The sequence below is a fragment of the Nilaparvata lugens genome, chromosome 4, assembly GCF_014356525.2.
Source record: "Nilaparvata lugens isolate BPH chromosome 4, ASM1435652v1, whole genome shotgun sequence".
NCBI classification, from domain to species: domain Eukaryota; kingdom Metazoa; phylum Arthropoda; class Insecta; order Hemiptera; family Delphacidae; genus Nilaparvata; species Nilaparvata lugens.
Window position 1 is genome coordinate 76,621,713 of NC_052507.1, and position 25,067 is coordinate 76,646,779.

Genomic DNA, 25,067 nt, shown 5'->3' on the forward strand with positions numbered 1-25,067 from the left:
ATCAAAATACTTGAGTACACAAGTCGTATAATTGATTTAAAATGTATTTTTGAAACAATGAAATAATTTTTAAACATTACCGTATGAGAAACACAAATTAAAATACCTGAAATGACATTTTAAAAGTTGATAACTAATCATCCTAGACTTCATCCAGGCTGCAGTTAGCCCCCACCCGTATAGGTTATACCTACTCGTAACGGTATAAATAATATTGAAAAGTTATTTCAGAATTAGTTCATTGAAATCACTTATTTTTAAATAGGATTTCTATTTTTCTATTATTTTTAAAAGAAATTGGAATAGAATACCAACCATATAACTTAATTTCTGTTGTTTTGAAGCTTTTTAAATTAGCCGCCATTCCAGGTTTGTATAAAAATAAAAATCTGATCTCAGTTATGAAAGAAAATTTTTAAATCAAATTATGTAAAAAATATATTTTCTTCATTAATTTGACTTTTGATTGATTATTTTATCAAGGAAATTATAATTATTATTAGATTAAATTTAATGGGATGAATTGAGTAACAGTCAGTGGCAAAATGGAGAGACTTGGCAACATTTTTCTCCTATCTTTCTTCACTGCCATTATAACGTGGACCTCACTATAGAAATGATGAATGAGAATTCATTTTCTCAAGTTAGTAATAGAAATATGTTTACTGTCTGATCAATAAAAGTATAGCCCGGGTCCTGTAGCTTTGCCTATCGGCGTAGGGCCACTAGACTACAATACTACCCGTTCAAAAAAATCGAACATTTTTGAAAATGTATCTTTCCATAAACAACAGATGCTCTTTTGTATCTCCTCAAAAGCAACGTGTTGCATCTGAAAAGATACACAACCTATCAGCTTTCATTCGTTCAACATGCTCTTTCCATTGTTGGTGATACGTTGCAACTCTCTCATTCATGGAGAATCTCAGTGCTCGTTCAAGGAAGCTCTGTAGAAAGCTTCCTCCATATAGGGATCTAAGCTTTGAAGAGGAGAGTGCTTGAAGAGGGGAAAAGATGCTGGAAAAGTGAGAGAGGGAATGATGCTATCTCACGCTAGAGCACGATATCAGGCGGGAGAGATTCCTGGTTCAGTATTATCAGCAGGCAGAGTAATACCGGGTGATTACAAATGAAATAGACAGTTTGAATAGCTTGTAGAGAATTTATTATTTAAAAGTTTAGATCATTACTTACATGATTACATAGAAGAATTCTTGAAGTTTTTATTGAAAATTTAAAGTTGTTCAATGTGTGCACCATTTGCAACACGACAGATATCAACACGGTAGTCAAATTCTGACCACACACGACTAAGCATCTCACGGTTAACTGTAGCAAGAGCATTTGTAATTCGTTGTTTAAGATCATCGATATCAACAGGAAGCGGTGGTACGAAAACTCTGTCTTTTACATAGCCCCACAAGAAAAAGTCGCAGGGCGTTAGGTCCGGACTACGAGGTGGCCACGGCTGAAACACAACGTTTTCCTCACTTGCACGGCCGATCCATCGTCTAGGAAGATGTTCATCCAGATACGCTCTGACGTCTGAGTACCAGTGAGGCGGAGCTCCATCTTGTACAAAAATGAAGTTACAACTATCTTCATGGAGTTGAGGCATTAACCATTCGGTTAACATGTCCAGATAAATTCTTCCGGTTACTGATGGTTCTTGGAAGAAGAAAGGCCCGTAAACCTTTTCACAAGATAAAGCGCAAAACATGTTCACTTTAGGAGAATCGCGTATATGCTGTACAGTCTCTCTTGGGTTTTCTGTTCCCCATACTCGTACTGTCTGTTAACTTTTCCACTAATGTGAAAAGTGCATTCATCACTGAAAATTAGGCGATTAAACAATGTGTCGTCATTTTCAAGATAATGTTGCATCTCTTGACAAAAATTTTTACGTACAACTTTATCATTGTCATTTAAACTTTGTACTAACTGCAATTTATAAGGTGTCATTTTCAAACGTTTCCGCAGAATTTTCCACACAGTAGGTTGAGGAATTTGCAATTCTAAACTCGCTGATCTAGTCGATTTTCCTGGACTTCGTACAAAAACATCATGAACACTATCAATTTTTTCTTCTGTAACAGAAGGTCTTCCAGTACTCTTCTTCTTACACACACATTCACTGCTTTCAAAACGTTAATACTAGTCATAAATTGATTGCCTTGTTGGTGGTGGTTTACCGTATTTTGTTCTGAAATGACGCTGCACAACAGTAACAGAGTTTGTTTTGGCTAATTCAAGAACACAATAAGCTTTCTCCACTTGAGTAGCGGCCATATTGCTAAACTAAACTGGCTGTTGTAACACGGAGCAGCCAACAATAGCCAGCAACAGTTCTATCAACATAAACTTTAAGAAATTCCCTACAAACCTATATCACTTACTATGTTGAAATACACCAGTTTAATTTTGTACAGGCTATTGAAGTTGTCTATTTCATTTGTAATCACCCGGTATAGTGAGGTCCAAGTTATAATGACAGTGTTTGATTAACAATGGTATTGCTATCCTTGTATATCATTCAACAAAGCGGGTAGCGCTATCTCTTTCTCGCTTTGCTCTGTTGCCAGATCGGCTTTTAACAATGTAGAATTTATAATTCATTATGACATTCTTAAAAAATATAATTTCTTGCTTAATAAAATATAATTGATTATTTTAAACGAGAATGAACAGTTAATATTACATCAATAAACCTGTATCAGCTACCGTCTATAGAAGGCATTGACAAGACAGAGGATCGGCAACGTTGTTCTGCTATCTTTCTTCACTGCCATTAAAACGTGGACCTCACTATAGGGTTTCTGAAGCCTGATGTTTTTGGAAATCCGTGAATATTACCCTGCAAAACATACCTTGCCTATATGCTGTTATATTGCCTATATAAAGTCACGTAGGCAAAGCTACGGGACGCGTACTGTATTCTATTAGTTTTGTAGCAAGTGCCTCAGTTCTGCTAGTGCCTATTCCAGACAAACTAAAACAATTGAGACGTTGTGACGTTCAGCTTGTACATTCGCACAGCATCGAGTTTGAGTTAAGCTGCGTACAGACTTGAGTGCCACGAACCACTACCTCCGTAAACAAAGCCATAGTGCATTCGTGTGACGTCAGCACAGGTAGGGCTCCGACACCAAAAAACACTAGCTGATAAAGATCAGCTGAAATCAACGAATTTTTATTGGTTTAGGAGCCCTACTTGCGCTGACGTCACACGAATGCACTACGGCTTTGTTTACGGTGGTAGTGCACGAACACGCTCATTTCAATTTTTATCAGCTGATGCTACGCTTATTACGAGTATATTATGTACCTTACTGTTAATATATAATCAGCTGATGAAAAGTAAAATGCGCGTGCTCGTGTCGCTCAAGTCTGTACGGAGCTTTACAGAGGGAGTCTAGTCAGCTACACCGTTGCAAATTAGTCTGTTCAATTAGGATTATTTGTTTAATTAGGTTCTACAGGTAGAAGGGAAAGTTAGGGAGATTAGTGGTTGGTGGTTGTATTTGACCAAATACGGTCATGAGAACCATTGAACAAGAAAAGAAACTACAAACAAATGGAAAGAAAAGAGACTACAAACAAATAAAAAGAAAAGAGACTACAAACAAATGAAAAGAAAAGAGACTACAAACAAATAAAAAGAAACTACAGCACAGAAAGTTACAAATAAATTATATTAAAATATCAGGTTTGACCTTAGAAACCGTAAAGGTGCGTACAGACTTTCGCTCTGCTCCGCAACCGAACGTCACTCCAGCAGAGCGATTGATGATCGACCGGGGAGCAACAGTGGTTCGACCGGGGAACGCGAGAAGATCTAACATCTTCCGTAACGTTCATGATGGGTGCGGGGGCGGAGCGACTGTTGTTCGATGGAGGAACTAGGGCGGTACGAGGGCGGAGCGTGCTCGGTGCGGGTTGGAAGCACGTATATGTGTACGCAGCTTTAGAAATCAATGAAATGTGTGTACAAAAATCACACGGTTCAAATTCACGCTCATATAATAAACTATGGAGATCAATATCATAGAGAAACAATGTCAATATCTCTATGTCAATAGAATAGAATAGAATAGAATAGAATATCTTTATTAGCCTCAATAGTACATCACAATTTGACATATAGGCCATAATATTTGACATAATATCATCAATCATGAACGAGTAATGCATGTAATCAGTGAACTCACTCTACTTACTCAGTAAACAATATCAAGGCTCATTAATTCATCAACAGGCACGTGCAAATATTACAGCCATTGAGTTATAATAACATCAGATTAAAACAAATAACATTTATGTGTACGTGTATTACTTCTAGGTTTCCAATCCATACTTCATTGGAAATTAAAATCTTTAATTGAAAAACACAGATTAATCTTTTTCACAACTGCGTTTACTCTTATCTTTAAGCTAATCTTTAAGCTTTTTTAGCTAATCTTTAAGCTGTGTTTACACCAAAGTTATTAACAAAATGTTTACTTTTCCGTCCTTATAGATTGTATTGTTTAAACGGAACTTGACAAACACATATGTACAAATCATGTGTAAGATAAGTTATGTCCAATCTAATAGAATCTATAAGGACGGAAAAATAAACATTTTTTAATAACTTTGGTGTGAACGCAGTTTTAGATTTGTTACTGTTGTTTTGTGTTGTAATCAAATAAATTATTCTAATTTGTGAACAAACCTAATAAATGTGAATCTGACAATGATTGAACTTTTTTCAATAAAATATTGTAATTTCCAATGAAGTATTGATTGTAAACCTATAATTAAAGCACGCATTTGTTATTTGTTTATATTTAGTGTTAACAATAAACGTTTTGTTGATAATTGACACTAATTTTATTATTGCAGTAATTTAATAGGTTGGCTGATTAACAGCGTACCACTTGAACGCTAAAATTTATGATTATTTGCCTATTTCATTGTTAGCACTTCTAAGAGTTGAGACAAAATAGAAAAGAGATAAAAAACAGATGCTGTGATATTTATAAATTCTTAGTTTATAAATATTTTGAACTCAAAATTGGACAAAAATCATAAAGTGTAAACATAACCTATTTTTGGACAATTTTGTTCTAAATTTGGGAAAGGTACAGTTTTAGGCTTTAAGTCTGTTGTTCCTTTCCCAATCATTCATAGTTGAGAATTATATTGTATCTATCAATTATAAATAAATGAATAAACTGTTTATCAGTGTTGTGATAAACTTAAAAGAGTTAACCAGAGATTGTGATAATGTTGTAACAACCGAAACCAGTATCTTGTTTTTTTTTTAAAATAAAACTCTGGCCAGACAACCAACCTCTTGTCTTTTATTCAGTATAAATGACTACTAAAATATCACCTTCACACAACTACTCAGATAGTCTATTACATTTTTGTACTAGTTTTTCAATATAAACTTTAAATTTGTTTTAGTTTAATTTGAAGTTAAGTGTAAATTTAGTTTAAGGCTAGGCGCACACCAGTTAGCCAAAACAAGACAAGACATGATCAGACCCCTTTATTCATTTATTTATTCATTTATATGGTTAGCAAATACAATCGATCGGAAAAGAAAAAACAGGCTTTTGCCCATTATAAAGTCACAATACTTCACATTGTTGTTTATGACGCAACTCACACTGATTAGTCATTGCAATTAGACATGTCTTCATAAGCAACTAAGTGAAGTATTATGACTAAACGTGTCTTGTCTTTTCTTGACTTAGCCTTAGGCTAGGCGCACACCAGTTAGTCAAGACAAGACATGATCAGACACGTTTAGTCACAATACTTCACATTGTTGCTTATGACGATACTCACACTGATTAGCCTTTGCAATTGGACATGTCTTTATAAGCAACTATGTGAAGTATTGTGACTAAACGTGTCTGATCATGTCTTGTCTTGACTAACTGGTGTGCGCCTAGTCTAGGTCAAGAAAAGACAAGACACGTTTAGTCATAATACTTTACATATTTGCTTATGAAGACATGTCTAATTGCAATGACTGATCGGTGTGTGTTGCTTCATAAGCAACTATGTCAAGTATTGTGACTAATCGTGACTAGTCTTGTCTTGACTAACTGATGTGTGCCCACCCTAAGTCATTGCAATTAGACATGTGTTCATAAGCAACTATGTGTAGTATTGTGACTGAACGTGTCTGATCATGTCTTGTCTTGTCTTGACTAACTGGTGTGCGCCTAGCCTAAGGTTCACACACAATTTGTGGTTCACAACTACTCAGATAGTCTATTACATTTTTGTACAAGTTTTTCAGTATAAAATTGAATCAATCACAATTTGAATTCAAGCGTAAATTAAGATTAATTTTGTGCGTTTTTTGTTATTTGCAGGAGTGTTTGCGTTAGTGCTGGTTGTGGCGGTGCTGAAATACATGCAGAATGTTCTGTCGAAAGCTGAGTTCAAGTATTTCTTCACAATTGCGGCGGTCAGTGCAGCTGCATTCGTGTTCCTAACGGTTGTCATCCTCACCTATCTAGGATTTATTGCTCCTTGGAGTGGAAGGTCAGTTGCTCATTATTCGCGTTATTAGTACCATAGAGAAAAGATAGCATAAGAAGATATCCCATGAATGCAGAATTCGTTCAAAGTTTGGAAGTTTTGTATCAAATTAATGTTGTGTATGAAGTTTAGATGATACTGTATCATATTGTGGTGATACTGTATCATGTGTGGTGATACTGTATCATGTGTGGTGATACTGTACCATATATGGTGATACCATAGAGAAATGATAGCGTAAGAAGATTTGCCATGGTTTGTAGAATTCATTGAAAGTATGAAAGTTTTGTATCAAATTATGGTGTTGTTTATCAAGTTGGGATGATACTGTATCATATTGTGTTGATACTGTACCATTTATGGTGATACCATAGAAAAATGATAGCGTGAGAAGATTTGCCATGGTTTGTAGAATTCATTGAAAGAATGGAAGTTTTGTATCAAATTATGGTGTTGTTTATGAAGTTGGGATGACACTGTATCATATTGTGTTGATACTGTATCATGTATGGTGATACTGTATCATATTGTTGTGATACTGTATCATGTGTGGTGATACTGTATCACTCTATAGTGATACAAAGAAAACATATAGCATTTGAAGATATCCCATGCTATAGAGCGTTAATGTTTCAAATTTCACTGTTAACTCAAGCCGATAGCCTACAGTGAGGTCCACGTTATAATGGAAGTGGAGAAAGATAGGAGAACAACGTTGCCGATCCTCTGTCTTGTCCATGTCCTCTATAGACGGTAGCTGATACAGGTTTATTGATGTAATATCAACTATCTAACTAATATAATACTATGAAGTATTGCTATCCTTATCTATCATTCAACAAAGCGGATAGCGCTATCTCTTTCTCGCTTTGCTATGTTGCCAGATCGTCTTTCAACAATGTAGAATTAATAATTAATTAACAAAATATTTCATACGTATTATGAAAATTCATTATGGAATCATTGTAAAATATAATTTCTTGCTGAATAAAATATAATTGATTATTTTAAACGAGAATGAACAGTTAATGGTCCATATGAATAAAGTTGAGCATTTGCTTATACTTCTAAAATATGGAGCATTTGCTTCATTTTCTATGAATAAACGTGAGCAAAACCTTTTGCTCATGCTCATCAAAAAAATAGTTTGAGCATTTGCTCAAAAGTAAAAGCTTTTGCTCAAAATTGTATGAATAAACTAGAGCATTTGCTCAACTTTTGAAGCAAATGCTTCAAAAAAAGGTGAGTATAGTCTAGAGCAGCTTATCACCTTTTGTTCATAGTAAAATGGCTCAACTAATTCGTATGAGGAAGAGGAAACTATACCAGATACGATCGCAACCAATAGTTGAGAACTATAAAACTCTTTTTAGATTCAACCATGGTATATATCACCATTATTCCTACAAAAGAATAAATACAAAAGATACCTGATAAAGATAGCCATCACAAAATAGGAAATAGGCATTTAAGAAGATGAGAGTGTAGACGATTATAAGAAGGCTATTGATATTATAAGAATATGCTGAAGATGACATTTTTTCACGCTATCATTTCAAAATTCTAAACTCAACTAACCTAAAACTCTATTCATAAATATATTAATCAGAGCAGACGACGCAAACACAAGCGGTGACCCTTACTTGCATATTTAGCGCTTCTGTGAGCTATAAAAACAAAGTAAGGCTACAAAAGCGAATCAGCTGATGAAAAATCTTTAAAATACGTGAGCGTTTGCTCCAGAGTTCAGGAGCATAAGGTAAGAGTATAAGGTAAAGCTTATTCATATAAAAATGAGCAAATGCTTTTGCTTCTACCTTTTGCTCATGAGCAAAACCTTATGCTCCATGCTCTTGGTCATGAGCATTTGCTCTGGTTTTATTCATATGGGCCAATATTACATCAATAAAACTGTATAAGCTACCGTCTATAGAAGGCATTGACAAAACAGAGGTTTGGCAACGTTGTTCTCTTACCTTTCTCCACTGCCATTATAACGTGGACCTCACTACAGAGCATCAGCACCAACACTACTATTTAACATTTCTTAGCAGCTCTGTTACTGATATGTGGGAATCCAGAAGTATCAAGATTCAGAAGTACCAAAATACCACAACATTAGTCACAATAATTATGCTATAGAATACTGTAATGATGTTTTTCTGTTTGTCAGATTCTACTCATTGTGGGACACAGGCTATGCCAAGATTCACATTCCAATAATTGCGTCCGTCTCAGAGCATCAACCGACCACCTGGTTCTCCTTCTTCTTTGATCTGCACATCTTAGTCACAACATTCCCCGTTGGCCTGTGGTACTGTATTAAGGATATCAACGACGAACGAGTGTTTGGTGAGTACTGTTCTACATTTATTCCACTTTCATTATAATTATTAGTACTTTATTATTAATACTATTATTATTAAATTAGAGCTATTATTAATACTGATGATCCAACACTGTTCGACAAAGCAGATAGCGCTATCCATTTCTACCTCCGCAACCTTGCTGGATCGTTTTTTAACAATGTAGAAATACAGGGTGCGGCAGCAAAACTTCATTTTTTTAAAGAAAATAAAACTGTTTGTTTGGATCAGAAAGTTTCTATTCATTTTTTGTAATGTGGACACATATATTAAGTTTTGTTTCAATTAGTTTTGAACATCGAATCAGGTAGGTGACGTCCCCCACACCGAGGTAACCGATTTCTGGCGTTTGTCATGACTCCTATCGTTGCCAGCATTGCAGGCGTTATGTTAGCAATTTCTTCCCTGACATTTAGCCCAGTCAATGAAGGTCCAAAAAAGCAGTTTCGATCCGAAAATTAAATAAAAGCTGAATTTCCCACCATCGGTAGAACCCTCCCAGAGGGTCATTCTCCCAAAAGTCCCAAAAAATCCCCTTGGAGCTTTCCGCCCCAACCCCCTAAAACATGAAAAATGCAGGTAAACACGGAAAATAAATTATCTCTGTAACCTTTGATCGGAAACAGTTCTATTATATGACATTCGATACGTTACATTATGGACTACAATATTAGTTATATTCATTTTTTCAATAAAATTAACAGTTTTCTTGATAAAATAATATATATGTAAAAATCGAGGGGGTTTGTGATTTGATTTTTTTGTTTTCTCCGATTAACCTCGAAACAAGTAGTTTTAAAGAAAAATGAGCCAAATAATTAATGTAGCCAATCTCATTGCAAATCCATTGATGTATATTGTTATGTATTTGCGATTTAATTTGACGCTGTGGAAGGGGAAACAGTCGACGCGGAACGGCGCGGCTGACTCTCTTAGCCATAGTAAACAGCAAACTGGAAATCAATTATCTCTGTAACCATTAATCGGAAAAAAAATCTATCATAATTATGTCATTCGATTCGTTACATTATGGACTAAAATATTAGTCGTATTCATTTCCTCAATAAATCAAACAGTTTCCTTGATAAAATAATAATATATACGTAAAAATTTAGGGTTTTTTCGATTTGATTTTTGTTTTCTCCGATTAACTTCGAAGCAAATAATCTAAAGAAAATTAGACAAATAATTAATGTAGCCACATTCATTGCGAATCCATTGATGTATATTGTTATTCATTTGCGATTCGATTTGACGCTGTGGAAGGGGAAACAGTCGACGCGGTATGGCGTGGCTGACTCTCTTCACCATAGTAAACAGTAAAATACAGTAGTAGGCCTACTGCTTTCTAAGTTGCATCTTATTCACACTATGGCGCTCGAAACAATCAATTTTGTCTATTGTTTTGACATGCGATGAAACTAATTTTTCACATTTTAATTCTCTAAATTCTCTAAAATCATTTTGTTGTTATAGATGTGCTAAATCATGCATTCTATGACAGACAAAGATATTGTTTGCAACCGATAAAATATTCATACTATTACATAATATAATACATATTTAAAATATGTGTGTATGATCATAATTCTATGCTAAAATTTATCATAAGTTATGTCAAAAACTGAGATAAATCATAGATTACAATAGTGTTAACAGTGGCAATTTCCTGAAAAATCATAGCGTGCAGTGTTTGCTGTTTTCTACAGTTAATATTCTTCAAGCCAGGTTGATAATATACCTTCAGTTGAGCCAAATATATATGACGGCTGAGGCATAAAAAAAATAAATAATATAAATTGATAAGTCCAATATTAAATTAATCGATGTTGACTTTCATTGTATCGCTTTGTATCAATGTTACTTGCACTGTTTGCAATTCATCACTATTCTCTCAAGAATTAGTTTTTTTATGAATTCCATGATCTGAAAATTGAAATTCAAATGCTATTTGGATGACGTTCGCATTCCACTGGTTTTTTCAATAATTGTTACGTTGAAGAGTGAGGCAATTCAATCCATTTGGAAGTAAAAGGAAATAACAGTGCGATTTGAACAGTGGATAGTAACTTTGAAATTCAGTTGCTCAATTCATTACGGCTTGATACTATCATTTATAATTATAGTTGATCAGAAATATGGATTGTCTATAATGTTTATATTCCAGTTTGACCAATCTTCTATCACAGTCTCGCTTTCATTCATAAACATGATAATCCTAAATACGTTGGTTACCTTAAAGATGTAGCTTATCTTACGTCGAACAATGTACAATATAAACAATTTTCATTAAATTACTATTATGATAATCATTGGAATTTCTGCCTGTGATTGAAAAAAAGTCATTTTATGAGCCTTGAAATTCATACCTAGAAAAAGTTGCATTATTACTAGAAATTTTGTTATTTTTACTATTTATTATAGGTACTGTACATTGATTTCTGTGATTATAGAGATCAACTACTTTATTCTGAATCAGGATAAGGATAAATAAGGAAATTGTGAGATGGGGATAACATCCATAGTTACATAGCATCAATTTGAAAGCTCTGATAATAATGATTTGAACGGAACTGCGATTCTGGCTTGGTATTGCCTCTTCATGTTCAGTGAGAATAGTAAGCTTCAGAATAATTCGTTCTCATTATATGTGATAATATTTGGTAACATTTGTTAATATTTGAACCGAATGTGCAACAAATTGATCTACTTTCAGCTTGAAAATTTTTTTGTTTTTTTGTTCTTGAAAATAAATTTTGAATCTTCATTTTCCACAAAATAAGGATAAGATGAAGGAGTCGGACACATAATATATCATGAAACTTCGTTGAAAAACATCAATATCTGAAACTAGAGTTATCAAATTGTGTTACCTCTGACTCGTATGGAGAAGGCACACTTCAAATTAATATAATAAATTCTGTGAGAAAACAACGAAATCCTGATTTTTATCATGAGCATGGTTAAGTCAAGAAAATTGTAATATTTTTTAAGAGTATTGAAAAGTGAAAATCTATATACAGCGCATGTCAAAACAATAGACAAAATTGATTGTTTCGAGCGCCATACTGTAAATGAGATGCAATGAGAGCAGTATTATTCTGTTTACTATGGTGAAGGGAGTCAGCCGCGTCGGCTGTTTCCCCTTCCACAGCGTCAACTTGAATCGCAAATACATAACAATATACATCAATGGATTCGCAATGAATGTGCCTACAATAATTATTCGTCACATTGTTCTTTAAAATTACTTGCTTCGAAGTTAATCGGAGAAAACAAAAAAATCAAATCGAAAAACCCCTAAATTTTTACATTATATTATTTTATCAAGGAAACTGTTCGATTTATTGAGGAAATGAATCAGACCAACATTGTAGTCCTCAATTTAACAAATCGAATGGCATATGATAGATTTTTTTCCGATTGATGGTTACAGAGATAATTGATTTCCAGTTTGCTGTTTACTATGGCTAAGAGAGTCAGCCGCGCCATTCCGCGTCGACTGTTTCCCCTTCCACGGCGTCAAATCGAATCGCAAATACATAACAATATACATCAATGGATTTGCAATAAGAGTGGCTACATTAATTATTCGACTCATTTTTCTTTAAAACTACTTGCTTCGAAGTTAATCGAAGAAAACAGAAAAATCAAATCGCAAACCCCCTAAACTTTTACATATATATCATTTTATCAAGAAAACTGTTAATTTTATTGAAAAAATGAATATAACTAATATTGTAGTCCATAATGTAACGAATCGAATGGGCATATAATAAAGCTGTTTCCGATCAATGGGTACAGAGGTAATTGGTTTTCTGTGATTACCTCTCATATTACATGTCATTTTTCAACTTTGAGGGGTGCTAGGGGGGAAAGCTCCAAGGGGATTTCTTGGGACTTTTGGGAGAATGACCCTCTGGGAGGGTTCTATCGATGGTAGGAGATTCAGCTTTTATTTAATTTTCGGATCGAAAAAACCCTTTATTGACTGGGCTAATTGGTCTTCAAGTCTTGTAGGGTCCTTGGATGGTTCAAATAAACAAGGAATTTCAAAAACCCCATAGAATAAATCACAAGGATTCAAATCGGGAGATCGGGCTGGCCACTCCACATCGTTCCTAATTAAGATGAGACGTCCTGGAAAGTGCTCCCTCAATTGAAGTCACGTTTAGAGAGTTCCTGCACAATTGCCATCTTGTAAGGATGGAAAAGAAGATCATCATAAAGAATTCGTCTTTCAGAACGATCGGGAAGTCCAAGAGCAGACGCATTTTTGCGCGCAGAACGCTGTGGTGATTGCAACATTGAAACACACTCTGCCTCAATGTTCTCAGGTGACCTAATGGATCGAGGGACTCCAGTTTTTCTTCTTGTCACACTTCCAGTTTGTCTGAACGTAGTGACCCACGTAACAATTGATTTCCGGTCCGGGACAGTAGCCAAAGGGGCTAAATTCAAGCGATCTCGAAATGCGCGCTGTGTTGTGATCTCAGAACATCTGCTCGAAAAATAAGCCTCAACGGCAAATGCACGCTCCTCAATGTTCCAATGCATGATGGCGATTGAACATGTCGGGAAGAAAACTTTATGGTCTGACCTCTCTAACGAGACCAAATTTGCTCTACTACTACATCAACTGACTGAATGGCGTTCTCTTTAAAAAAGGAAGTTTTGCTGCCGCACTCTGTATAATTAACAAAATATTCAATCTCTATCATGAAAATTTATTATTCAATGATTGAAAAATATATTTCTTGACGAAAAAATATAATTGATTATTTTAAACAAGAATGGACAGTTAATATTACATCAGATTTACCGGTATCAGCTATCCTCTATAGAAGGCAGTGAGTGGCATCGGCAACGCCGCTCTCCTATCTCCTCTCTATCCAAAGTAGAAACATTATGTGACCTGTGCAGCACTGATTTAATTTTGTAAGTGTTGCTGTATTTTTTAAGCTTCTGTTATTTCTGTATGTATCAATACTTGTTGACATGGCCAGTTGTCAAGTGTTGTGGCTCAATAAAATTGAATTACATCTTATGCCAAAATAAGTGGACCTTACTATTGTGTGTATTAATAATTGTGTTGAATGAATGAATGAGTGAAAAATAATATGTGACAATTTTGCTATGTTTTGCATTGCAGTTGTTTTATAAGCGCTGTATACTTGATGGGGGGAATTTAAATGGGATAAGGCACAGCCAAAGAAGAAGAAGAAGATACTTGATGGGGGGAGAGAAAGTTTTGAGCTCAATCTGTTGTTATCTTTTAATCATAGTGTATATTATGATCTGTTTAATGAATGACTGATGCCCAGTTGCAGAGTCGTTACATAAAATCAAACATAGCTATGTGAGACATATTTCAAAATCACTGACATAAATGGTTGGTCGTTGCATAGTCGTTTGCCTAAGCCCATTCTGCTATATCTCGGATTAGCATCACACATAAGTCACACTGCAGCTCTATTCACTTTTTCCTAACATGCTTCCATCCAACCAATGTCTTGGCATCGGGCAAAGTTCCAATCGACATCACTGTCAACAGACCTAAAAGACCTCACATAACATTGATAAACAATATGGCGACTCTTGGCTTTTAGCGAGATTTCTCACCATATTTAGTGATTTGAGGTTATAAAAAACTTTAAAAAAACATAGGGAGAGGAAAAATAATTTACTTATACAGATGGCTTTTCGTAAACATCATCCATAAAAAGCTATTAGAACCTCTAAAATGCATTTGGCGGGAGTAGATATTGGATTTAACAACACGACTTCGGGCCCATAACTTATCTGACGGTTTTTAACTATTGGAGACATAAACTAGTAGTTCTGTGAACAGTAGACCTTACGCAGTATTCTCATCCACAAGTACCTGATTGAAACTATAGACCTTATGGAAATACAGCAATAGACTGGCTTCTCCACACAGCTGTGTAATCATCACTTGTCAGCTGATTTATGATGAATAATTCTAGTCTGATTTTTACTCTAATATTGGCGTATGAAGGAGGCTCCTTTTTCCTTTTATATTATCCTTGAAATGCAAAAATTTCCAAAAACCTTGTATATACGTCGATGCGCAATTAAAAAAGGAACATACCTGTCAAATTTCATGAAAATCTATTACCGCGTTTCGCCGTAAATGCGCAACATACAAACATATAAACATTCAAACATTTAAACATTAAGAGAAATGTCAAACCGTCGACTTGAATCTTAGACCTCACTTCGCTCGGTCAATGAGCTCTTTCTGACTACTGTGCAATGAAATCATGTGTCTAATTGGGCGTTTTTAGTTTTATGGGAGCTATAGTTTACTTTGACATCTGTGCACCTTACACTATTATTTCTCTATGGTATGGCTTCGTAAATGAGTTAACTGCCTGTTTTTAACTTTATGTGACGTCTCTGCAACCGGGCATGAATGCACGAATATCTGACAATTTTGTGGTTTTGTGCGTTGCAGTTGTTTTGTACGCGATCAGCGCAGTGTACTTTGCGGGTGTGATGGTGCGACTGATGCTGACTCTGACGCCTGTCGTGTGTATGCTGGCCGGTGTCGCATTCTCGCGCCTCTTCGAGCTGTTTCTCAAGGAGGAGGACAGCCCCGCCTCCTCCTCTGTCTCGCCAGACAGTGACAGCGACAACGAAGCCAACGGCGACCACAAGAGTCGCAGCATGTATGACAAGGTAAAGCCATCTTGCAACTCCCCATTTTTTGCTCTCCAACGGGTATCTATCACTATATAGCCCAGTCAATGAAGGACCAAAAAAGCAGTTTCGATCCGAAAATTGAATAAAAGCTGAATTTCCCACCATCGATAGAACCCTCCCAGAGCTGTAGTGTGATTTTACATGAAAATTTTCGAAAAATGCCCTCTCCTGAACCCTCCTGTGCTCGGAATTCTTCTGCATAGATCTAATTTTTTCGTAGCTGAACAAAAAAGTTCCTCATAACTTTGCTGTGCAATGAGCGGTTAAAAAGTACACAATTTTTGGGGGGCCCCAGCTCCCTCAGGGGGGCAAATTTCTAAAAATCCTTTGAGGCTACTATAAACAATTGCGCAAAATTTCAAGTTTTTAGGCTCAGTAGTTTGGGCTGTAATGTGATTTCAGTCTGTTGGGGTTTAGCCTTTTATAGATATAGAATAATTAAAATGATTAAATGTGTTTGGAATACAACATGAAAATGCTAAATATACCCAGAAAAAGAGAAAAATTAAACTCATTTGAACATAATTATCAAATTCACATTGATGTCACTGACTGTTTGATTACACAGAATGGGTTGCAGTCAGTTGGTCCTTTTACCGCTATGAGGCGCACGAGGTTGGTTGTGGAGGGGGGCTGGGGTAGAGACCATGATACATTTTTTGGTCATTGGGTTTTTAACACTGCATGGGCACTCTTTATAACACTGCATAAGGGCTTATCTTAACTCCTGAGCGCGGACGAAAATTTTATATTTTTTGCGCTCAGTAAAATTTGTCAAATCATTTTTTAAATTATAAGTATTATTGTATACATTTATATATATATATATTTTTCCATTTATACATTCTTGATAAACTAAGCTCATGTTATATGATTAAATCTATTTAATTTTTGGTTTATTAAGGATTTTTCTTATTATATTTTCTGTGATGTATACTATTTTCTTTGAAATTGTAATTGTTTTGATTGACAAAATAAATTTGAATTTGAATTTGATAATGCAGATAATGTATGGTTTGGTAATGAGATTCGAGTACACTTTTCGTGGTTTATGCGCGCGCGAACAACAGCCTCTGCTTTGGTTGTTCAGAATTGAATATCCCTTTGTTACCACGAAAAAACATATATAGTCGATGTGAATTTGCAAAAACAGACCTTACATTTTGGCCTCGGGGATTCCCGACTAGCCGACCTGGCTAGACCGCCCCTGCTGGTACCTATTATTAAACATGTTTTTATAATTTTACTTTATTTAATTTTGATGGTTTAATAATTAATTATTAATTTTGATAATTTTATATGCTAACACAGAGATCGTAACTGATCCAACAAAAACGTTAACTGCTCATGCGCAATTATTGGTTAGTTTGCCCTAGGAACTTGCCAAGCTCGAGCTCAGTTACAAAACCAAAGCCAAAACCAGAACAGTTACTTTTAGGCTCAAAAAGGTATCAGCAACAAATGATACTGGTAAAGAGCAGAAATTCCTAGGAATAATTATTGACCCTACTAGTAAGTTGGGCACAACACATTGCTGTTCTGAAAAGTAGGTTGAGCAGCGGTGTGTTTGCCCTTAAACGATTATGTGGGGAGCTGGACCAACATGGACTACGTCAGGCTTATTTTGGTATTTTTCATCCACACATTTCATATGGCCTTATAGTCTGGGGCTGTTCTTCACAAGCACAAGACATTTTCATAATGCAGAAAAGGGCTGTCAGAGTCATCGCCAGGGCGCGGAATCGGGAAAATTGTAGAGATATTTATAAAGGTCTTCGAATTCTAACTCTATATTCATTATATATTGCAATGCTTACTATTCCTGAAAGCAAATCCAGAGAAAATGGAGTTGAGAAATGCAATTCATTCTTATAATACAAGATCCAATCAGACGCTCTATGTAACACGAAGCAGACTGCATAAAACTGATCATAGTCCCTCGAATGTTGCAATTAATTTGTTGAATAGGCTTCCTATTGAGGTGAGGCAACTTAATCACAGGAGGTTCAAAAACATTTTAGAAATATTTCTCTTGAAAAACCCCTTTTACTCAGTTGAAGAGTTTATCGACATGAAAATGAATGTAGAAGATTTCAATATTTAGAATTTATCAATATTACTGTTATATGAATAGGATTAATATATATATACCATACATGTTTTTATTGTAAATGTGACTTTTTATTGTTTTTTATTGACTGAGTATTTGTGTTATTGAGTATTTGTATTGACTGAGTGTTTTACTGTTATATTGACTGGCCTATATGTCAAATTGTGACATCCTGTTTTTTGGCTAATAAATTTATTATTATTATTATTACACGCTCTGTTCGCGTTCCGCTCTTGCTCGACCTGCGATCATCTAGCGATCTGCTCGAGTAACGTTCCTTTGCGGAGCAGAGCGTAATAGTCCAGTCACTATATACATTGGTGCATGCAATTTATATTGTAGTTCTGATTTTCTAATATAATATTTGGGTACATAAGAGAAGACCAGAAACAATTTCTCCATAAAAAATTTCCTTGTGCTAGATTCAGGTAGCCCAAAAACCTCGTATTTTCGGTTCATTTTCCAGTTCAGCTATTTCTGCCAAATCTCGTAATCGGACAGAAAATTTTGCTTTCGTCTTTTTTTAGATTATAATATGGAATTGGAGTATTGGAATATATAAGTACCCTCAACAATAAATTTTCCATTTTTCGACCGAATTTGACTCATGATGCATGATTCTGGACCGCCTTGACGAGCCGAGAAGAATGAAGTGTAGTACGATGAAATCTGAGCATTGTGTCATAAGTTATAAGTGTTTGAAATTTTGATCCTTTAGGTGTCCTTAAGCGCGCCTCTCCACTAGGAAATACTGAAATGAAGTGCATCTAACGGGTGATTCTCATAGAACATAATCTCATGAACTTATGTCATTGTGCGAAATATCAATGTGAGGCAATGTAGTTGGTGATGATGGTTGAAGCTGAAAATTAGGTGTTTTTCACAATACAAGGAGCATTGTTGTCAGGTGTACCTGGAAATCTATATGAGGTAGAGCGCTCTAACTGATCTCAGTTTGTAGAGCACAAAAATACGCACAGAGGGATTTTGAATTATACATCTAAGTGGCTAAAATTCATCAAAATTGATTTTTTTTCTACAAATTTCACTCATTTTTGAAAAATCTTAACTCAGTACTCATTGGAGATAAAGAGTTCCGAATGATCTCATTCTATTCAGAATTTTATAATCTAAAAAAAGGCGAAAGCAAATTTTTCTGTCCGATTACGAGATTTGGCAGAAATAGCTGAAAACTGGAAAATGATCCGAAAATACGAGGTTTTTGGGCTACTCTGTATCTAGCACAAGGAAATTTTGCATGAAGAAATTGGTTCTGGACTTTTCTTATGTACCCAAATAATACATCAGAAAATCAGAACTACAATATAAATTGCAAACCCACCCCCTTTTTTATGTCTATATTGACTGGACTAAAGCCTGTACACACCTAAATATAACTGTTATATCAGTATGTTTACACTGTTTGGGAGTGTACATTTATTGTGTTTGTAGGCTGGTAAGCTTCGCAAGATGAAGCACGAGCAGCAGCGGGAGAGCGGCGAGGGTTTGGGTATGAACATCCGCACCATTGTGATAGTTGCCGTGATGATGATGCTGATGATGTTCGCCGTGCACTGCACCTGGGTCACCAGCAACTCCTACTCCAGTCCCAGCATTGTGCTCGCCTCCTATGGCCAAGACGGGTAAATAGTCAACAATTCAACAATTTTTATTCATTTATACAATAAGTTAGTACATTATCAAAATGATAGTGAGAGGGAAAATAAGGTAACCTTGTGCTATTCCGCTCCCAATATTTTACTCTGGTCATCTCAAAAGTAAGTTGCACTATTTTTTTATATCCGCGCAGTTGGCAGGAGACGTCTGGCATTCGCAGTGAACTTTTCAGGGTGTTGTGATAGCACTGTAAAATTCCTAAGAGGCCGCCATGACTTATTTGTCAGTTGCGATCAAACCACTATGGAACTACCACTTACTCCTACCGCCGATTGCAAAGTACGCAGTGTTATTTGTTTTTTAACGAGAAATAATGAAAATGCAACTGAAAATCATCGCGAGTTGTGCAGTGTGAACGGTGAAAACGTTATGTTGAGGCCATGGTTTCTCGTTGGCGCCAATCTCGTTGGAGGCAGAACAACACACGACGAACAACGAAGCGGCCGCCCATCCACTTCACGCATCCCGAACATTGTCGAAGACAATGCTTGAAGGGTTTGGATGGGATTTTTTCGGACACCCACCATACTCCCCTGATCCCGCTCCAAGCGACTTTCATCCGATTCCACAGCTGAAACAACACCTTGGGGGAAGACGCTTTGCAAACGAAGGAAATCTCATACAAGAAGTTCCGACATGGTTAACCAGTTTGGTATGACACTGGATTAAAAAAACTTATACCACGATACCAAAAATGTATTGAAATTAAAGGAGATTATGTAGAAAAATAACTGATACATGTAGTTTCTCAAATATAACCTCAAACAAACTATGTGCGTTATTATTATTTTTATTTAATAGTGCAACTTACTTTTGAGATAACCCACGTAGATAACACATGGTCCGAAATAGGTTAAGTCTTGTAGTTCTTCAATTCACAAAATTTTCAGTCCTCAAGTATTTTCACAGATTTTCAAATCAATGTAGATTTTCAAATTTAGATGCTTCAAAACTAAACATAGAAAAAATATTTTACATTATTATAACTAAAATAGGAAATATTCACATATTAAAAATTTAATTTTGAAAAATTAACGAAAAACAAACTGAATGATTTATTATTTTTACAAGAGATGACAGACCGGGATAGAAAAACTAGAAATACTCCTCGTACTATTTCTCTCCCAATCTTAGATTACATTTTGAAAGTTAGGATTATGATTTCACTCTTCTGAAATTTAGTATATTTTCACTTAAAAACAATAAAAACTAAGAATTTTAGATTTTGACATTTGGAAAACTAGATAGAACACAAAAATATTACACTCTAATCACCATTAATTGGAAAATGTTTGCGTAATTTTACAAAATTTAGAGCCTGAAAAACAACTCACTCATTTCAGCAAGCATTGCTGAAACTTTTCCAATTCAACAATTATTTATTGTCACATCCAGTGCACAATAGTAGTTCATCTACGACTAAGCATTGCAACATCACAATAAATTCCATTTATTTATTTAGCGTATGGCAGATACACAACAAATATATAGCTCATGAGTCTCAAATGCCTAGATATACACTGTATATTTCCAAATTCTTTGAGATGTTGTGTAGTTTTCGGTCAGGAGAACGTAAGTTTGTCTGACCGCCATTATATGCTAATCCATTTAGCGTTACCCAATGTGCACCATGGAGGCGAACTAGCGTTACACATAATTAAGTTAAAAATGTGATTGCTGGACCAATTTTAACAGGCGTCTTTTCGCATTGCATTTTCAAAACTATATTATAATGAAAACATTTTGCAACTACTTGAACTTGAACTTTATAACACGGTTTTCGATGCTGGAAGCAATCTAAAGTAATCGTCCAACAAACAAACTAACTGGCAATGACTAAAGTCTCTATAGTGAGGTTCACCTTAAGCTGGGTTTTCGTTAGTGCGTAAATGCCGTCGTCGACCACGACAGGGAGAGAATCTCAGATTGGGTAGATTTCAATTTGTCTACATAACCTAAAAGGTTATGTTCAATTATGTTTTAAAGGGGCAGGTTGAGCTTATACTTTTAAATGACAATATGTTGATATTATTAGAAATGTTTTATTCTTCAATAATAAAGACAAATAATGAAAAGTTATTTGATCAGCTGTTTTAGCACACTTGAAATTTGGACAATATGAATGTCAACAATGCTTGTCGTCGTCGACTGCGTAAATTTACGCAAAAACGAAAATGCACCTTTATATTGGCAGTGTTTGATTAGCAATGGTATTGCTATCCTTGTCTATCATTCAACAAAGCGGATAACGCTATCTCTTTCTCGCTTTGCTCTGTTCGTCTTTCAACATTATAGAATTGATAATTAGTCAACAAAATATTCAATCTTAATTGTGAAAATTCGTTATAAAATTATTGAAAAATATAAGTCCTTGCTTGATAAAATATAATTGATTATTTAAACGTGAATGAACAGTTGATATTACATCAATAACAAAATGTTCAGTTCTTTATAGTTTTCACAAAGTGAAAACATAACATAACGCCTGCAATGCTGGCAGGAGTCATGACAAACGCCAGAAATCGGCTTACTCAGTGTATGGTGAATGGGGGACGTCACCTACCTGATTTGATATTCAAAACTAATTGAAACAAAACGTTACATATATGTCTACACTAGTAGTTCTGCGAACAGTAGACCTCGCTCATGAATAGCCTACAACTTTCAAACTAATGAGAAGGGCCATTAAGAAAGTACAGTATATTGTGAAGATTTATCCATGACATCTATTATTTTCTCCTTTGAAAGTGCTAAAGACATAGTTTCCAGGGACACCGGACTTATAAATGTCTTTCAAGGAGGTACCTTCATATCGTCCCCATATTTACAATATTACAAATTTTCTAACAATTAATTATAAGAAATCGGTCAACTGACAGAAAAATGGAATATGCAGTAGGCAATTTAGACCACGAATCGTCTCACAGGCGATAGTGAGACGGAAATGATTCTAAATAACATGGGTATGTTGGTGACAATGACAATAATGTTGGTTGCTAATAATGTTTTTCATGAAAAGTGGATTCAATGTTATGGCGGCTTGTTATGCCTATGCAGAATGTTTATGCTCACAAGTCGGTTTCCGATCTCATACTAAAGTGAAAACAAGAGCTAACTAACTAAGCTGTGATGTCTCCGGCCGGTTCGGTAGGTCTAGAAACTATTCATCTATGAAACAGGGAAATATCGTTTTGAAAAGGGAAGAAAATGGTACAATCAAGTGAGAAGTTTTCTTAAATTAATAAATACAGTATGATTTGGAGCGGCTCAGACGTTTCAAGGTTCACCGCTGACAATTCTTGTCCTCTATCGATAGCATTCCAACGATACCATTCATTCAATACAGCACATTTTAGAGCGGCACAATTTATATTCAATTTATATTAAAACCGGAGGTCTTATCAAGAATCGTTACACATACGTTTCTGCGCCTTGTTTCAAAGAACTTGCATACCAAATTTCATCCAAATCGGACAATAACTGCGACTGTAACTACGGTACAAACAAACAAACAGACAAAAGCCGATCGAGTCGAAACTAAGACCTCAGCTTCGCTTCGGTCAATTACAAAAAATAAATTCAAACTTTCTGATCCAGACAAAGAGTTTTATTAAAATAAAGGAAGTTTCGCTGCCGCTCTCTGTATTTAGTCATTCTATTCTATTCTATTCTCACTGTTGTGTGTTAATTGAGGTTTAGTGACATACACTGAATTCTATGTGAGTAGTAAACTAAAGTGTGGTTGTGTCTGTTCAGGTCGCGGCAGATTCTGGATGACTTCAGAGAAGCCTACCACTGGTTGTCACACAACACGGACAGCGATGCGCGCGTCATGAGCTGGTGGGACTACGGCTATCAGATAGCCGGCATGGCCAACCGCACCACACTCGTCGACAATAATACCTGGAACAACAGTCACATTGCCTTGGTACGCCTTGCAAACCATCTTACAATATACGGTTTTATTATTATTTAGCGTATGGCCTATTAGTATAGCTATCTTTATGCGAGATCGATATACAGTCTCTTCTCATTTCTCAGCTTTCTCTTCTCAGCCCTACTAGATGGATAGTATATTACGCTACAAGCACAGAAAGTTAGTGTTTACGGTATGAGGATAGTTTGTTATCCGAATACCGTAAACACCTTTCTGAGAGAGTCGCATACGATATTTTTTGCCACACTACAGGTATAGCTGACGCCAAAAAGGTAGGCGGTTTCGTGGGTCTCTTGTGCGTTCCAACAGCTGATGTTGTCAAGTAGAGTTGTCATCTAGCTTGGCAATAAATAGATGCATTGCATCAGCTGTGAGTAGGTAACACCATGTGACCCACGAAGCCGCCTAACTTTCTGGCATCAGCTATATAAGAATAATAAATTGAATAAGAATGTTTTATGAGGGGGGGGAACTTTGATGTCTCATATCTCAAGAACCAGGCGTCGTAGGGTACTGTAAGCCTCCACCAAATATGTAAGCACGATATGGACGGCGGGAGAAGCCTCCACCAAATATGTAAGCAATATGTGCCTTCACTGAATATGTAAGGGTGGGAAAATGAAAAACAAGAAAAGACCGTACAGGTTTTTGATATTTAAAACAAAACAATAAATTATTTGTGCAAAATTAGAATTATAATTAGAAATAATAATAATCAGATGAATATTTCAAGGGCTACTCGCTTTGCTGCTAGTGAGGATTCATTTGTTGTGGTTATGAAAAATTTAAAACAATGACTCAGTAGTCACCTACCTTTATGAAAATGGCTTCCCAATTTGGCATCCACTGGTTGAAACGCGACGTTAATTATTAATTTAAAAAATCAAAATAACTGATCTAATGAAGTGGGTTCAGATCCCCTCCTATTTAATAATACAATTCTCTTTAAACTGCCCGAACTGTGACAGGAAAACTGTATTATAAAACAAGAACAAAATGACAAAGATTGTTCAAAGACAAAAACACTGTTCATTAAACTTTTCTAAATTAAAACTCTAAAATCCTGATCAATATGAGATAAATATATGATTCATATATATGTCCCATATGACCAGGTGACAGTACTCAAAGTGGGGTTGAAATTTCCGATCTCACCCTCCTGAACACAATGCACCATATGGCACAGTTGTCCAAACACATTTTTAAAAATTTTCAAAAAGCGGCCGGAAAGGGTACTCTTTCCGGCCTTAGCCGGAAAGAAACCTGTTCTGACGTCAGACGAGAGTCGTCTGCAAACAATGTCTTTCAGATCTACGTAGGGACTGGAAAACAGCTGCTTTCTGTGCAGTGTGGCGAAAATATAAAATTGGGGCACCGAGCTTCGCTCGTTATTTTTATTTATTGATAAACAGAACCATATCCTACTATAGATAGAGTAAGCCATGACAGAACACAATTCTCTCAAATGATCTTTTTTATATTTCATAGCTGGCTATATGTCATCTTATGAATTTCGGTGATGCGATATTTTGATTTTCCACAGAATCACTCGCTCACTTTTTACTATCCACAGACGACGAAAGTCTCAGCTGTTTCAGGATGAATTATCCTTTTAATGTCGTTCAGCGAGTTTTCACAAGGATGAGAACTAGTGCAATCGAATTTTTAGGATCATAAACCTACTATGTTCCAAATTTCGTGAAAATCGTTA

At 35.6% G+C, this 25,067-nt stretch overlaps 1 protein-coding gene across 1 annotated transcript in view; it reads left to right on the forward strand.

Moving 5' to 3' along the window:
* Window positions 1–25,067, forward strand: part of LOC111045264 (dolichyl-diphosphooligosaccharide--protein glycosyltransferase subunit STT3B) — a 57,790-nt gene that overhangs the window by 20,334 nt on the left and 12,389 nt on the right. Inside the window, exons 6-10 of the mRNA XM_039426509.1 lie at window positions 6,372–6,543; window positions 8,714–8,892; window positions 15,385–15,608; window positions 19,195–19,385; window positions 23,176–23,347. Coding sequence (XP_039282443.1) covers window positions 6,372–6,543; window positions 8,714–8,892; window positions 15,385–15,608; window positions 19,195–19,385; window positions 23,176–23,347 — 938 coding nt within the window. The remainder of the gene's footprint in view (window positions 1–6,371; window positions 6,544–8,713; window positions 8,893–15,384; window positions 15,609–19,194; window positions 19,386–23,175; window positions 23,348–25,067) is intronic.